Below are 14,931 nucleotides of genomic sequence, written 5' to 3' on the forward strand. Positions count from 1 at the left end.
ATTTCAAAGGGCCGTATAAACTGTTTCATTCGTGTGCAAAGACCCACTAAGAGGGTAGACGGCTATGTAAACCATGGTTGTCTTAATATGAACAGGTTTAGAGCCAGGATGGGCTACAGAAAAAAAAAACTGGTATGGCTAATGAATAGATTTTTAGTTGGACGGAAGCAGCTACAGCACACAAATTTAAAGATTACACTATCCATCTATATAAGGGCCTGCTGTCTGAGTTATACCAGTTTCATCATCAGAAGGGGAACACAAGACCCTGTACAGACATCTGTGTTCCCTCTAATTTGTTATGACCAACAATACAAAGGTAAAACAACACGCTCACCAGAAAAGCAAAATGGAGACCGAGTTTGAAGAGAGTTTCATCGGTGCCCACATCTGTGCCTTTAAATACATACATGTGCAATAAAGTGAGGATGGAAACTTTATTAAAAGGATATGTCATCCTCTAAACACTACTATAATACAAGTGTGGAACAACTCCTTCGCGTAACCTTTAAAGTAGTATGCTTAGACTAGCTCTGCATCGATGGTATCATGTTCTGTCCACGAGAAGTATACCCACTGCCGATGTCCGACTGAAAATAGTCTTTAACTAACAAAAATTTTGTGCTGCAATGCAGGAGCTGCATTGAGAGCAATAGATTCACGAGGGCAGAAGCTTTTTCAGGTGCTAAAACAACGTGGATTTTAACTGAACAGCTGGCATAGCAGAAATATAATTTTTCATTGTTATCATTATCTACAGTTGTAATAAAAATTATGAGCTGACATATTTTTCATGGGAGGTCATTTTTTGTCTGAAAATATCCTAAATGTAAAAGACATTTTGTCTCCATCAAACCAAAGCAAAAGCCCTTCAGTTTTGTACTCTTTTGTTTCAAGTTTTCTTTTGTCACTGTGACATATTAGATGCACTTGAAGAATTACAGCTAAAACCCTTTCCAAGTGACCTTCAACATTCAGTTGTCATTTGATGCTTATGCTAATTAGACGTGGCACCAAAGTAATAAAGATCCTGTCAGTGAAAAATATCAGCCGTGGCAAAGACTAGCCTATTCAAATACAAGTTACAGGTCTGATACACACCTCGGACCTCAGTTTCCACCTATTTGGATCATAAACCAAAAAACAAAATGCCTCCCCGAAGCTTTTCTGACTTCGGAGAAAAAAATCTGGATCAGACCTGCAACACCTCCAGTAGCAGTGTGCTCAAGAGGAGCAAATTTTCTGGTTCAGCTCACGAAATTTAGGCATTTTAAACTAGTTGTAGACTGTAGAAATAGCCATTTAATGATAGCATTGAATATATAATTTACTTTTTTCTTCTGTAGTCTTTGGGGAAGTTTGAGCACCCTTGTTCTTTTTCCCAGTTTCAAAGCCATTTTGAACAGAGAAGCTTCTCTTCCTCTGTAATGCTGCTTTATCGTTGTCACCCCAGAGGACCTTCCCCCCTTTAAAGAGCCTGATTTAATCCGCGATGAGCCCTCTAACCCTCTCTCTTTGTCACTTAGGTGCTTCCTTCATGGGCTCCTTTCTGGCCAGGAGTCTGGGGTCCCCACCTTCACATCCTTCTCACCCCTCTGGACCTGCTGCCTCCCCCTCCTCCCCCTCCTACAGAGCTGGACCCCACTCAAGCGCTTCCCCTATCTGGTTCCACCACTCACATGAAGGTAAGACACACTTACTGTACACGCACAAGCAGAAAGGGAGCAGCTCGGGTCTCTGCCTAATCCATGGTCTTGGTTTGGGATTAGATTGGGATGAAGCCATTAAGTGGTTTAACCAACACCGAGCTGAGGCCAAACACGTGCAGCAGTGATGCCTCAGATGATGCTTCTTTTAGCAGCACACACATACAACTTTCTTCTCGGTCTGTTTGTCAGCAAGCATGTGGTTTCGTGTTTGTGGTTGTTTTCTAGTACAGAAGTTGAGCACCATGACTGAAGCTTGACTGAAACCCTCTTTTTCCTTCTCGCCTCAACCCACGAATAAGCACATCTATGTTTTTCTATGAAGAAAAACACATCTCGATGCATCTTACAAATGAACCTTAACTTGCAATAGTTCAACAATGCCCTCCAGCCTTCTGCCTCCCTACATTGTATCTCCTACTTTCATCCAATAGTATTTCAATAAAGCTTTTAGGGATATGTTCCTCACCCACATGCAGACATACACTGAAACTCACCCCCATTTCCACTATTCACACTCTCATCATAGCCCCCTCCTTCTCTGACCGCAGCCCCACCCTCAGGGCCCCCTCTGTGCTAACCGACCTCCAACGGCCCCCTTCCTGATCTAACACACACATTCACAGAAAAAAACACTGGCGCATCCACATGCGTCATGTCCTCTTTTGACTGTTAACCGTTTGTGGTGAAAGACCAAGCTTGACATAGTTATCTGTCCCTTTCAGGTGTGTGTGTACGTGTGTGTGCGAATGTGTGTATGAGTGAGATGGGTCTAAAGAGATAACATCTAAAGAAACTTCAACAGAAAGACAGTTTCCGGCACAGGCTGGATTTCTCAACTAACTGAAAACGGACTCAAGTCTGTAACATCGCCATTGGAATTAGATAAGAAATTAACTTTCACCACATCACACAAGGCAGTGCTCTTAAACCAGCTGTCTCACAATGTACTAACAGTATCTTTCACTTCATTTTGACACACTATGGCAGGAACGCACAGATGCAATCAATAAGAAAAACAATGCAGCATTCCACTCAGGTGAATCACTTTCAGCGTTCTGGTGTTGTACATGCAGGGACACTTTAATCAAGCTGGCCTGTTGCTGATATTATTTATTAGACTTGCACCTTTCCTGTCATGACAAGTAAAATGTTTGCCATGAGAAGGGGCTGCTCTGATTTGTTTCACCTGCCAGTGTCGCCACAAACCACTTGTCCAAACAATAGCAAGTTCACATATTTGGCACTTTAAGTGACTTGTAACCTTAATCTTTAATGGCTTTGAGCCCAAGATGTTGAGGAAGCCAAAGGGCTTGAGTAAAATTGCTGTTCATTTCCCTCCCATGAGTTTTAATTTGTTACATCCTGCTGACGATGAAGTGTACAAATGCTAAAATTTGATTTGGGCAAATAAACCAAACACACTGCCTCTCTTACCCATGAAGACTGCACATGTTACCACTGTGCCTCAAGTTTTTTGATTTAGGCACCAAACAATCTCACGAGAGCCATTCTACACAGAAATCTCTCCTGGTGCCACTCTGAAGGGTTTTGTTTGTACGGCTGTCTCATTTGCAGCAATTAAGCTCTAAAAATGAGCACTAATGTTTTCTGGAGTGACCATCTCAACCCGGATTCATAGAAAGAGTCGGAGACAAGGCTTCAGCCTGAATGCAGAAGAGAGTGAAAGGGAGTAAGAATGTGTGTGTGAAAGGGAAAATGTGTGTCCGCCTATCAGACAGATTTTACGTCTGCGTGCCTCAGCTTTGATGTTCAAACGCATACACGTGTGTGTACACATTTGTAGTACGCACACACACACACACACACACACACACATACTACAAATGATTGTTTTTAAGAATTCAAGCCAGGGAGCTCCAGTAGGCGATGTGCCAGCTGGCCACAGTCCAGATAGTGGAGCGTAGCCAGCACAGAGAGAAGAAACCTGCCCAATACACACACATTGTTGCAGATATTACCTCACACATGAAAAACTTTTCGCTCTCTCTCCCTCACGGACACACAACTGTACAGTCACTTACCCTCTCTTCCACATCTGTCCTTGTTTTTGTCTCTTTCTCGTGCACTTTTCCTTATCTTCTTACCTCCCTTTCCCGTATCCTCTCATCTCCACCATCTCAAAGCTCTCCCCTTCCCTTTTACTTCTTCCGTCATCTTCCATCATTCCCCCTCAGCAGCACACATGCCCCTCTCCTCTCTCCATATACCTCGCAGAGCCCCCAGAGTGGGGGCTCTTTATTTTTTCCTTCTTCTGTCTCCACATTTATTCGATCACTAAACTCCTCCATCCATTCCTTCTTTCCTTTTCGTCCCTTATTTAATTTCCTTCCACATCTTTGTCGCCGTGCGCCTCTGTTCCATCTTTGTCCCCTCTTCTTGTTTTTGTCATCTCCCCTCCATCTCCCAGTTTTATCACTCATCATTACCCGGGGGATTGGCCTTAGATGGCTGATAGAGCCTTTTGGCTAATTGTCACCATTTAAATTCAGTGGTTGTTAACCAGGCAGAGTAATCACACGTACACACACACAAACTAAAGTGAATGCATTCATGCATTTACACTGCAGCAGGAACACGCAGAGCCCCCCACCCCGCCCCGCCCCCCTCCACACACTGACACTCTCATGCTGGAAGCAGCGAGGGGGTGTTGGTGGTTTTGCAGTGTGACTGTGGAATGCGTAGGATGAGTTTTTATGGAGTGCTGTTTACTTTGGCCACTACCGTTAAACTTTTAACGGCTGCCAATTAACGGGCCGCCAAGGACACTCTGTGGGGCATGAAACCAACTGCTGGATAACACACACTTGCACCTGAATGCACAGACAAAGTCAAAGCTTTTTTTTTTTTTTTTTTGCTTCATAATGTAGGAATGTTTGTTTTCGGTGTTATGTTCGTGTTTGTGTGCTAATATATGAGTTAGTTTGGTTGTGAGTTCACCCAATCAACACAAAAACTAAGACCTCCTCTATCCCAAGATGCAGTTCAATGTCCTTGAAGACAAAGAACAGAGTGAAACGACCATTTACCTCCCAGTGACCTCCTGGGAAGAGTCAGTGTGTGTACTGTATGTGTGTGTTAAGAGGCTGCAATGTTTCATACTATTTGTCTTTGGTTTGAGGAAAAATGTGTTTTGTAGAAGAGCAAATTCCATCCAGTTAAATGCTGCAAACACTTGGCAGTAGCTGTCGGCTGTGGTTTTTGTCACCACTTTGTCCACTGTAAATAATGTCAACTCATCTGGCATGTTTGTGCAAAAGTGCATTTATGGTGAAAGTAGCACTAACTGGCCATAGTTTTTCTGTGTTTTCCAAGATGGCCCCATTACATGATAGATTGTGGAGATAAACTGTTTGTTTAGAGGGCTGCTGAATGTCAACGCTGGACAGAAACATCAATTCCCTCTAACTCTGCCTCCCACTGACAGGGTACCCCAGCTATACAGGAAGTCTTGCTTCTCCTTTTCTCCCTATGAGTCCCTTGGATCACCATAGCAACAGTCTCTATGGACAGCACCGCTTCTATGAAACTCAAAAAGGTAGGTGTTAGAATGTGCAAGTGAATGTTACAGAGTGGAAAAAATAGCTTTCTTAAATAGACTGTCTCCATGAATTGCTTATTCAGCATCAAAAAGGAATAAGAACAGCTGGTAACTCAGAGTCAAGTTATTCAAGTTGGCAGTTTATGATTTCTTTCAAGACATCATCATATAACGTATATCGCTCGTTTTAATGAAACTTAACTTTTGCAACCAATTTACACTAGATTTCTTGAAATGTTCACCTTTTGACATCCATCTTCTCTTTTCCTTTAAGATCACTTCTACCTGAGAGGCCTTCCTCCCCAGCCTCCACTGCTCTCCACCAATCACAGCCTTCCTCCACTGTCCAGGACAGCCCCAGGCCACCCACTCGGCTCTTGCAGCAGAGAGATAGACAATGGGGGAGGAGGTGGGAAGAGCACCAAGGATGTGAGTGACAAAGGGGGCTTGTCAAAGGAGAGGGAGAGATCAAGCAGCAAGGAGCGGCACCAGGAGAGCAAAGACAAACAACAGCTTCATCATCATCATCATCATCATCAGCCTCATCAGACGAACCCTGCCACCACTCCCTCTGGCCTTCACCATCAAGCTTACCCCCACCCTCACCCTGCCCTTCTTTCTCATCTTGCACTCCAGGGCCGGGAAGAAGACCACAGACACTCTCTGGAGCGACACAAGGATTACAGAGACAGTGACTCGGGCAGTCAGGGAATGAAACATATGAGTGCCTGTAAACTGTCCAGTGGCTCGGGGGCAGAGGCTGGCTGCGGAGGTAAGGGTGGAGCCCTAAGCAGCTGCAGTGGTGGTGGAGTGGGGCGACCTCCATCAGGAGGCACTAGGCGGGGCTCAAAAGATTCACCCATAAATGGGGAAATGAGGATCAGTGAATCCTCAGCTTCATCACCTGAATGTATGAGACGAGGGGCAGCGGCAGTAACAGCCATCTTGGCACCTCCAACTCCTCACTCTGTGGCCTCTTACTCCATGCCTCCACCTCCTGCTCCACCACCTCCTCCTCATGCCTTGCACATGGGCTCCACAGTAACTGGAGGATGGCTACCCCACACACATCGGCATCCTCATCCTGAGTTTTACTGTCCTCATCCCCCTCTGACTCTCACATCCTCTAAAGATACAGTGTGCTCCCCTGTGGGGTCCAGCAGGGAGGCAAAGGTCACTGGCCCCACTTATGTGCCTTCAGTTGGGCCACAGGGTGACTTGGCGGCCCCTGACTGTCGTGGAGCAGGAGGAGCTGGGAGAAAGGCAGATGATAAAAGTGGAGAGGGATCTTATGAAAGTCCTTCTCAACACCACAACCGCCTTAGTAGCTGTCAGAAAAAAAACAAATCTCAGCCACATCAACAGCAGATCGGATATGACAAAGCTGACAAGCCTCCTGACTGGAGCCACCAGACACATCACTTCCACAAACCTAGCTCCAACATGAGCTCTCAACCTGAACTACGGTCCTGCAACATGGAGTCATCTTCATCCTTTAGGGATGTTGAAGTTGTGGACGAGGTTTCCCGTCCCTCAAATCCTTCAGATACCCAGGACACACATTCTGGTGCTGGACAGGGTACTTCCAGGAATGGTCACGATACCGGCACGTCTCCCTTCAGGGATTGTTCTCTTTCAGGTCCTGATAGTAAGGTGGGATTGGGGCCAGCAGCTCAAAGGGAGGGGCAAAAGGTTGCAAGAGTACGGCACCAGCAGCACAGCAGCCAGGCAGCAAGTACAGAAGAGAAGGGAAGAGATGGAAATCAAACAGGACCTTCATGGGGCGTTCGAGGAGGCCCCCAAGAGGACCATAGAAAAGGTAGCCATCATGTTGGTAAAGGGGCCCATTCTCAACACCCTCCACCACTATCCCGTTCCTCATCTCACACTGACAGTGAGGGTAGTGCAATGAAGAACCTTATGAACTACAGCTCCCAGCAACCCCTGATGTTACCACAGCGAAGCCCCTTTGGAGGTCTGGGCTGCCTCAACAAGGGAGGAGAGAGATCAGAGAAGGGGGACAGAGGAGGAGCTAAAAGCAACACCTCTCATCAAGAACCTACCAAACAGTCTCTCCCTCCTCGTCGGGGCTCCACAAATGAAGGGGAGAGAAGTGACAGAGGGGCAAAGGAAGCAGGGGAAGCCGGAGAGGGGGAGGTCCGACAGCCTCCAGTAGGTATTGCGGTCGCAGTAGCCAGGCCGCCCCATCGTTCCCCAGACAGCACCCCTGGGCACAGCAGACAGGGAAGGGTTCTGTCCAGCATAAAAGGTCAGACATTTTGGCTCATACAGTATTTCATGGTCCTTTTTGACTGTCACTCTAGATTTGTATTGCTTGCCTAAAGAAGACAACTTTGTAGAGCTTTAAACATATTCAATATTTAGAATCACAGAAATCAACAGTAATCTTGCCCTCAGGTTTAGGAAAAGGTAGAATTTCTGACCAATAATGAACACCACAATTTGACAGTATGTTAAAAAAAATAACAACACTCGTGTAGTGCTGGGTAAGTCTTAGCATGGTTGTCCCGTCGTATTTGTGATTCAGGGGTGTCGCGCCCCGTGTATCCCCTTGGTCGGGAGGCAGAGGAGCGGAAGAGGATGACAGAAGACCAGATGAGTCTTCATCACCTTGACAGAGACAGAGAGATGATCATTAGGTAATATCACAAACACTAACACCTACACACACGCACGGAGAAGCATCTATTCAGTTTTCATCATATCTGATAAGCTGCAACTCTTTTATTCTCTCGGTTTCTTTCTCCCAGTCTGAGGCTCTGCTTCGCTTTTCTTTCAACCCCTCACTCCATTTACTCCTCTCACCCTTTGATGTGGTTTTTCTGTACCTCCTCACTCTTTTGCTTCCCATCTCTCTCTCTCTCTCTTTCTCCTTAAGATGAGATGTGGTGCATTAATGTTACAGGAACTAATACGGATGTCTCTGAAGTATCAGGCTCTTATTATGTAGTTATATTAGGGGAAGAAAACATATAATGAGAACTCACAGACCGGGCACAAGATGATGGCTGTTCCTTTTGCCCTCACATTTCCTTCTCTTGATGATTATAATGGTAGTAGTGGTAATGAAGATGACATGGATGAAAATAATCATCATAATGATGATGATGACAATAAGAGGGATTATCAACGTAATGACAAAGTTCACCTCATTTAATGTCACAACAGGGAAAACAAGGATTGCATGGAGTTCGCCAGGAGTCACCCTTCTAGTAGTTGCCACGGTGACCTGACCTCTCACCTCCTGGTCCCTGGAGGAACAAGTCAGTTGGGGACAGACCACGCTGCGCACGCTCACCCAGCTCACCACCACTGGATGCAGAGAACAGGAAGTCCCTCCCTCTGGATGGGGCATTCATACGGTGAATAGAGAGACAATTTTGTCAAACAGTCTATGCAATATATCATGGGTTTTTCTGTTGAGTTTCAAACTAATCAATGTTTTTCATCTCATTTTTTAAACTATTTTGTTTCTATTAAGAACTAGCACACACCTCTATATTCTTGGATAGTAGGAGTAGATATTTGATTGTTTCTTCCATTGAATGTATGTTGCATGTCCATCTTTTTTCTAGGTCTAAGCCATGTAGGAATGAGCCCTGGCTTCCCGCCAGGTCTGCCCAGCCCCTTGCAGCCCGTTTTGGGGTCGCTTACCCAAGACCACAACTCCCCACTTGTGGTTCTTCCTACAGAAGCCGGGCCTCACCATCCACTTGGTATGATAAGAATCCTCTTGCAGCAACAATGGGACGCACACACCCAACAGAATCTATAGACATTGAGTTATTTACCCACACTTACAGCCTCAATTCCCCCCCCCCCCCACACACACACACACACACTTTCTGCCCATTTGTACTATGAAAGCAGAGTTTTAGTATCTTTGGCTAATCATAATATAATGCTCAACTAAATCCCTCTGTCAGTGGGATGATGTTTTATAGCTTCGTTAACGGGAGCAGCCATTCCATTGCCTCCCTCTGCATGTGCCCAGCATTATACAAACCATTTGAACCGGTGTTTCATCTCTCTGGTGGCGGGGCACTGATGTGTTTGGAGTGGACTTTTTTTCCTTCTGTGTATGTGCGCGTGCGTGCCTTCATGTGTGTGCGGATATCTAAAGTTCTGTTCATGTCTGAAACAATGTATGTTTAAGGTTTTGTTGGACATCTCAGATTGCTGGAAAAAAAATAATGTGTTTCTGTGTGTGTGTGTGCGTGGGTGTGTGTGTGTGTGTGCGTGCGTGCGCGCGTGCGCCAACGCTGCTTTGCAAACAGGCTGTGAAATTTAATTATCTCCCGCCTCCCTTGACTCGCTCCGTGAGAGTTCCTGCAGAGAGGGGAAGTGCATCCACTGAACCCTTCCCCAGGGAAACATTAGCCCACTCAGGCTAATCTCACAGAACAAAGGTTCCCAGCGACAAGGCAGCCAAGAAGGGGATATGTGTACGCGCGCATGTGTATTTAGATGTGTGTGTATGAGCATATGTGTGTATTTGGATTCATCTGTGCCTAAGTGTGGTGCCCTGACAAAAATGTGTTTCTCTACTCAGAAGGATAACAAACTGTAGAAAAAGAAAATTAAAGTGTGTAATTGTAGATTAATTCAAGCATCAGTTGCTGAGTTATCAGTTACAATGGAATTTCAGGGGGCAGTTATTATTTCTTAATTCTGTACCAATGTATTGGTTTAATTGTTGAAAAAGCAAATTAGTCAATTCCGTACTTTCTTCTTTCCGATCCATTTTTATATAATTTCTATAATCCTTTTTTTTCTGATTTCTCCTCCAGATGTTCTGGAACAGTCGGGTCTGTGGTCCCCTGTGTACGGAGCCAGAGGCCATCCCCATCACCTGCAGCACCACCCAGTCTACTCCCGCTCCTCATTCCTACGGCAGGGTGTACAGGAGCTGTACGCCCTGCAGCAGCAGCAACGTGCCATGGAACACATGCAGCGCCACCCCTTAGGACAAGTAAGGCTGATGCTGGAACAACCCAGAAACACTTGGAAACAGGCTTATGTCTAAAATCCGTGACCTGCTTTATACATTTAAGGAAAAACTTTGAGATGAAAACAATTAGGACATGCTGACATTTTGTAAACTTGTGCAAAGTGTTACCTTCCTCTTTAGAGCTGTCAGGAGTAGAATAAGTGACTTCAAGTAATTCTTTGTAGATCTTTGTGCAAGGATATCCTTATTTCTAAACCCAAAAAAATATTGCAAAACCATACTCAGAAATGCTTATTTAGGACAATGACTTCCTATTTTTCAGAAAATGTTTTTGATGATAAAGAGACATTGGTGTGGAGTTTTTTACACCCTCACTTCATCAGATCATTTTGCAATCAAACAGTGTGAGCCATGTGAGTCACAGCTGGAGATCATAACTAACCGTGTAGAATTACGTATTGCTTCAACATTGCAAAATTTTGTCCCTATGCCACTGATCTTTTTCTCTTCATTTCCTCTTTCAAAGAGAAAACATGAAGAGCAAACCATCACCATAGAAGACTCTCATAATGAGAACTCAGCTTCCAGAACTCCCTCTTCTTCCTCCTTTTCTTCATCCACTGCCTCCTCCCATGCAGCCAAACCCTTCTCTCACACCCCTTCTCCACCCAAGACCTCAACACCATCTCCGGGATTGTGTCCCAGCAGCCGCCAGTCACCCTGCTACCACTCCCCTTCCACACGTCTGCACCCCCCAAATCCTCTGACCCCAACACCAAGCCCGGCCGCAGCAGCTCCACGCTCACCAGCACTCAGCCCTGCTCCGTCGCATCTCTCTAAAGGCCTGGAAAGGGGCAACGACAGAGGAGAAGGGCAACCACCTCAGGACTACCCACAATCGTTAGAGCCAGGTGTGTGTAGAGAAGCCTATAGGTTTGTAAATGAACGCCGAGTCTGAATTGAAAGAACTGTACCAGCAGGTTGAACTCTCTGATAACGGAAAATACAAAGACAGCAGGCGAGGCAGAGAGATGGAGAGAGATAATGTTAGAGAAAAAAGGGGCAGAGATGGAGGCTGCTGCTGCTGCTGCTGAAATGTGGCACAGGTCTTTGAAGCGTGGTATTCTTTTGATTTTGCAGAAATTGTTTGAAGCAGGGCTGATCCCCTACCCTGTGTGTCCTTGAGTGTATGTGTGCACTTTTTTCTGAGAAAGCTAAAGAGGGACAGCGGGCAGGCCAGCCATTAAGGTCAGGGAAAGCATATGGGCACTCTTTGTGTGTATGTGTGTGACCTGCCAGTGCGCATATGTGTGTCACAAGAGGAAGGTCAGTGGTATCTTAAGACAGAGCCTCCTTATCCTTCAGTGGTCCTTGGAAAGAACAGGCGGAAGGATACACATTCATCTGGCTGTGTTGTCGGGGGCGGAAAGGTTATCATCAATAATAAGAGAGCAAGGGTGACAGGGCTGCTGCAGCATCATAGGAAAACAGCAGGGTGTCATCAATATCCCATATAGATCTATATACTCACACTTCTACACACAAAAGTTCACATACGCACATTCTGTATACATACTATACACTTGTGTACACAAACACACTGTGTTGTTAATGTATTATGTCAACTGTAATCACATGCTTCATCCTGTCTGTGTGAGCAGAATGCCAATTAATTTAAAACACAAACAACAACAGAGTTTCTCTTCTCTTTTTTAATTATTTTCTATTTATGAATTTTTACCAGTATACAGACTGTTTGTCAGTTTTATGTCAGAATTTGACCTCTCTCCTCTTTCCGCCAGACTTGCCACCTGTTTACACCTTCTCTCCAATCTGTATGGGTTACAAGGCCGGGCCCTCGCCTCCTGAAGCGCGACTGGCTGAACAACCTATGGTGGAGGAAGAGCCAGCAGAGCCTGAATCCAAGTCCCTCCCACACCTATGTCACATCCAGCCTCTCACTGTTGAAGAAGAGATGAGGAAAGCTGAGAATGGGAGAGACTGCAAAGTTGCAGAATCCCAGAAAGGAGTCACAGAAGAGGCGAGCAAGGAAACAAACGAATGCTCTGTCTCAGAGCCCCAGAGCATAATTTCTGGATTTCAGCCATGCCCTCACCCAACTCCAGTCACAGATCCAGCCTGCCCAGCAGGCATAACCCTCAAAGTGGATCTCTCTCTGGGTTGCTCGGGCCAGAAGGTAGGCCTGGAAGAGCCCCAACTATCCAAAGAGCAGGAGAGGGGTGGGGAGCATGAAAAAGAGAACACGGAAGAAGATGAGAGACAGAAAATAGAGCCTGAATCAGCTGAATGTACTGTGTCTGTGCCTGCAGAGACTGTGGAAGAGGAGGTGGAGAGGGATGGGTGCAAAAATGGAAAGAACATAGAGGTGGTTGAGGAGAAGGAGAAGGAGGAGGGTGGGATGAGTCCAGGTGGAGATTTGGTGGAATTGACATGTAGTTCTCCTGCACCTTCCCCATCTGCTGACCCAAACCTTCCTCCCACAGCGAGTACAACAGCCCAGCTTGAAGGGGCTTATATGTGGAGCTTGGAGCTATTGATTGCTGCAGCTCTGTGTGCAACCAGAGATGCCTTGTACCCACCTGCACCTGTTGAACAGACTCCATGCCCTTCTTCCCACCATGGAATGGAAATGCTGGGGGAACTGGCTGAACTAGAGATCAAGCAGAGGAGCAGGGAGGGTAAAGAAGACACTGAAGGTGAGAATAAGAATAAGAATCTGTTTACACAAGCAGAGTTGAATTGATTTTTTTTTTTGTTGTTATAAAAGATCAAAATGCCCAGAAAAGGAGGAGGAAAAAAAAAATTCAACCCAACTATTTTCTTGCCCAGACAAACAGACTGACCCTTACAACGCAGTAAAAAAAAAAAAATGGCAAGGGAGATGGGTGAAATCCAGATGTGTATATTGTCACACATGAATACACACACATGCATGTCTGGTTCATATTGCCCATGGGGAGTGTCCATTGACTCAATACATTTCCAAGGCCCCTATTCTAGATTTAACCATCACAGCTGAATGCCTAAACCTAAACATAACCTAACTCTTACCCTGCCCAAGTTTTGATCCTCAAAAATCCATTGAAACATGTTAGACCCAACGTTTGGTTTCCACAAAACACGCTGGACCCAGCAAGTAGAGTGGATTCCTCGTTTTTGGACCTCACAAATGTAGAAAAACAAGTACAAACACACTCCCACACACAAAATCCCACACTGTCCCATTTCCTTCCTTTGCTGTGACTCTGTTCTTGCCCATAGACTGAGTTTTAACTCTGGAGAGTGTGTATGGGTTGAATTGTGGGTGTTTTGAGTGAACACAGAGATGGACAAGCAAGCTAAGCTCCAGACTCAAGCCAGGACACACACGCACACATTCTCTGCCCAGTGTGTCCCCCAGGCTCTGGCATCTTGCTTTGCTAATTAGACCCTTTCCTTTAAAACACTTCTCCTGTAAGCGCTCCTATTTTCCTCTCGTCCCTCTGAGAGAAAGTGTTTTTATTTATGCCAGCATCTGCGTGTGTATGTTTTGTGCGTGGTGTGCGCGTTGGTGTGTGTGGCTAAGCTGTTAAGTAATCCCAGATGAATCCCTGCTCTTCTCCATCAGAGTATGTGTCTCTCCACCAGGCTGCCTGTTCCCTGCCTGCGCCTCCTCTCGCCTCTCCTCCTCCCTCTTTGTTACCCCCCCCACACACTTCTTTTTTTTTCTCTCTTTTTTTTTATTAAACCAATGTAATCTTGTGTGTAAATCCTGCCTCCGCAAGCCATGTTGACGGAATTAATAAGTGTAAAAATCATAAGTCGCTCAGCTGCTGTTTGTGCATGTGTGTGACAAAGATAGAGTGTGTGAGTGTGCATTTGTTTACATGTGCGCGCACGTGCTTAGCATGTGTAATAGGTGTGAAATCAATAAGTCCTGTCGTGGTGTGGAAAACGTTCTCCAAATTGCAACACATTTATTTAAAACCAGCTCTGGCCTCGTCGCAGAGAATGTTATTAATACAGCTGATGTTTTTTTTTGTCATTGTGAATGTGTTTGGGAGATGAAACCGATCCCAGACAGATGGATTTATGCTGTTCCTTGATGCAGACAGATATCCCAACTGCTGGAAACTTGAAATCACAATTACAGGTTGAAGAATCAAGATATGCTCTCCCCTCCTGTCCATATGAAATAGCATTGCTTTTATTTAGACAGAGCAGCTGTAGTCTTGTTTGGTCCATCACATTTCCTTTGTATTGAAATTTCATCCAGATAAACTTCCCGAATGGCTTGTAATGAGGACATATCAACTCTAATGGTTTTTAATTTTCCTCCACTGTTTTTGTTTCTTTCCTTGGAATCCCCTGTGCCGCCTCTTATTACACCCTTCACCCCTGTTAGAGACACAGTATGGTGTTATTTCTGGGCAATGAGGAGTGTGGAGACAGCATACCCCTCTCACAGGGGTATGCTGTGGGCGGAAGCTATGTATCGATTGTGGCCATCCTCCAGAATACTACACTAGGCGTGGTGATGTCAGTGGTGATGTCATTCTGTCAGGGTAATCGGAGTGTGCCATTGGCTCACAGGGCTGACAGATGAGATGGCATTGACCTCTGCGAGCTAGGACAGGACAAAGCCACATCCCTTAACTCCTTCCCGCGCTCTCCGTCACTCTCTGAGGAGT

General features: G+C 45.5%; 1 protein-coding gene across 3 annotated transcripts in view; it reads left to right on the forward strand.

Annotated features, from left to right (window-relative positions):
* Positions 1-14,931, forward strand: part of bahcc1b (BAH domain and coiled-coil containing 1b) — a 61,961-nt gene that overhangs the window by 29,726 nt on the left and 17,304 nt on the right. For all 3 annotated transcript variants that reach the window (XM_075458154.1, XM_075458153.1, XM_075458152.1), the window contains exons 3-11: positions 1,527-1,685; positions 5,155-5,265; positions 5,543-7,537; positions 7,817-7,928; positions 8,458-8,651; positions 8,865-9,005; positions 10,080-10,261; positions 10,767-11,151; positions 12,043-12,957. In XM_075458154.1, the coding sequence (XP_075314269.1) occupies positions 1,527-1,685; positions 5,155-5,265; positions 5,543-7,537; positions 7,817-7,928; positions 8,458-8,651; positions 8,865-9,005; positions 10,080-10,261; positions 10,767-11,151; positions 12,043-12,957 (4,194 nt within the window). The remainder of the gene's footprint in view (positions 1-1,526; positions 1,686-5,154; positions 5,266-5,542; positions 7,538-7,816; positions 7,929-8,457; positions 8,652-8,864; positions 9,006-10,079; positions 10,262-10,766; positions 11,152-12,042; positions 12,958-14,931) is intronic.

The sequence above is a fragment of the Odontesthes bonariensis genome, chromosome 23 (genome assembly GCF_027942865.1).
Source record: "Odontesthes bonariensis isolate fOdoBon6 chromosome 23, fOdoBon6.hap1, whole genome shotgun sequence".
Classification (NCBI taxonomy): domain Eukaryota; kingdom Metazoa; phylum Chordata; class Actinopteri; order Atheriniformes; family Atherinopsidae; genus Odontesthes; species Odontesthes bonariensis.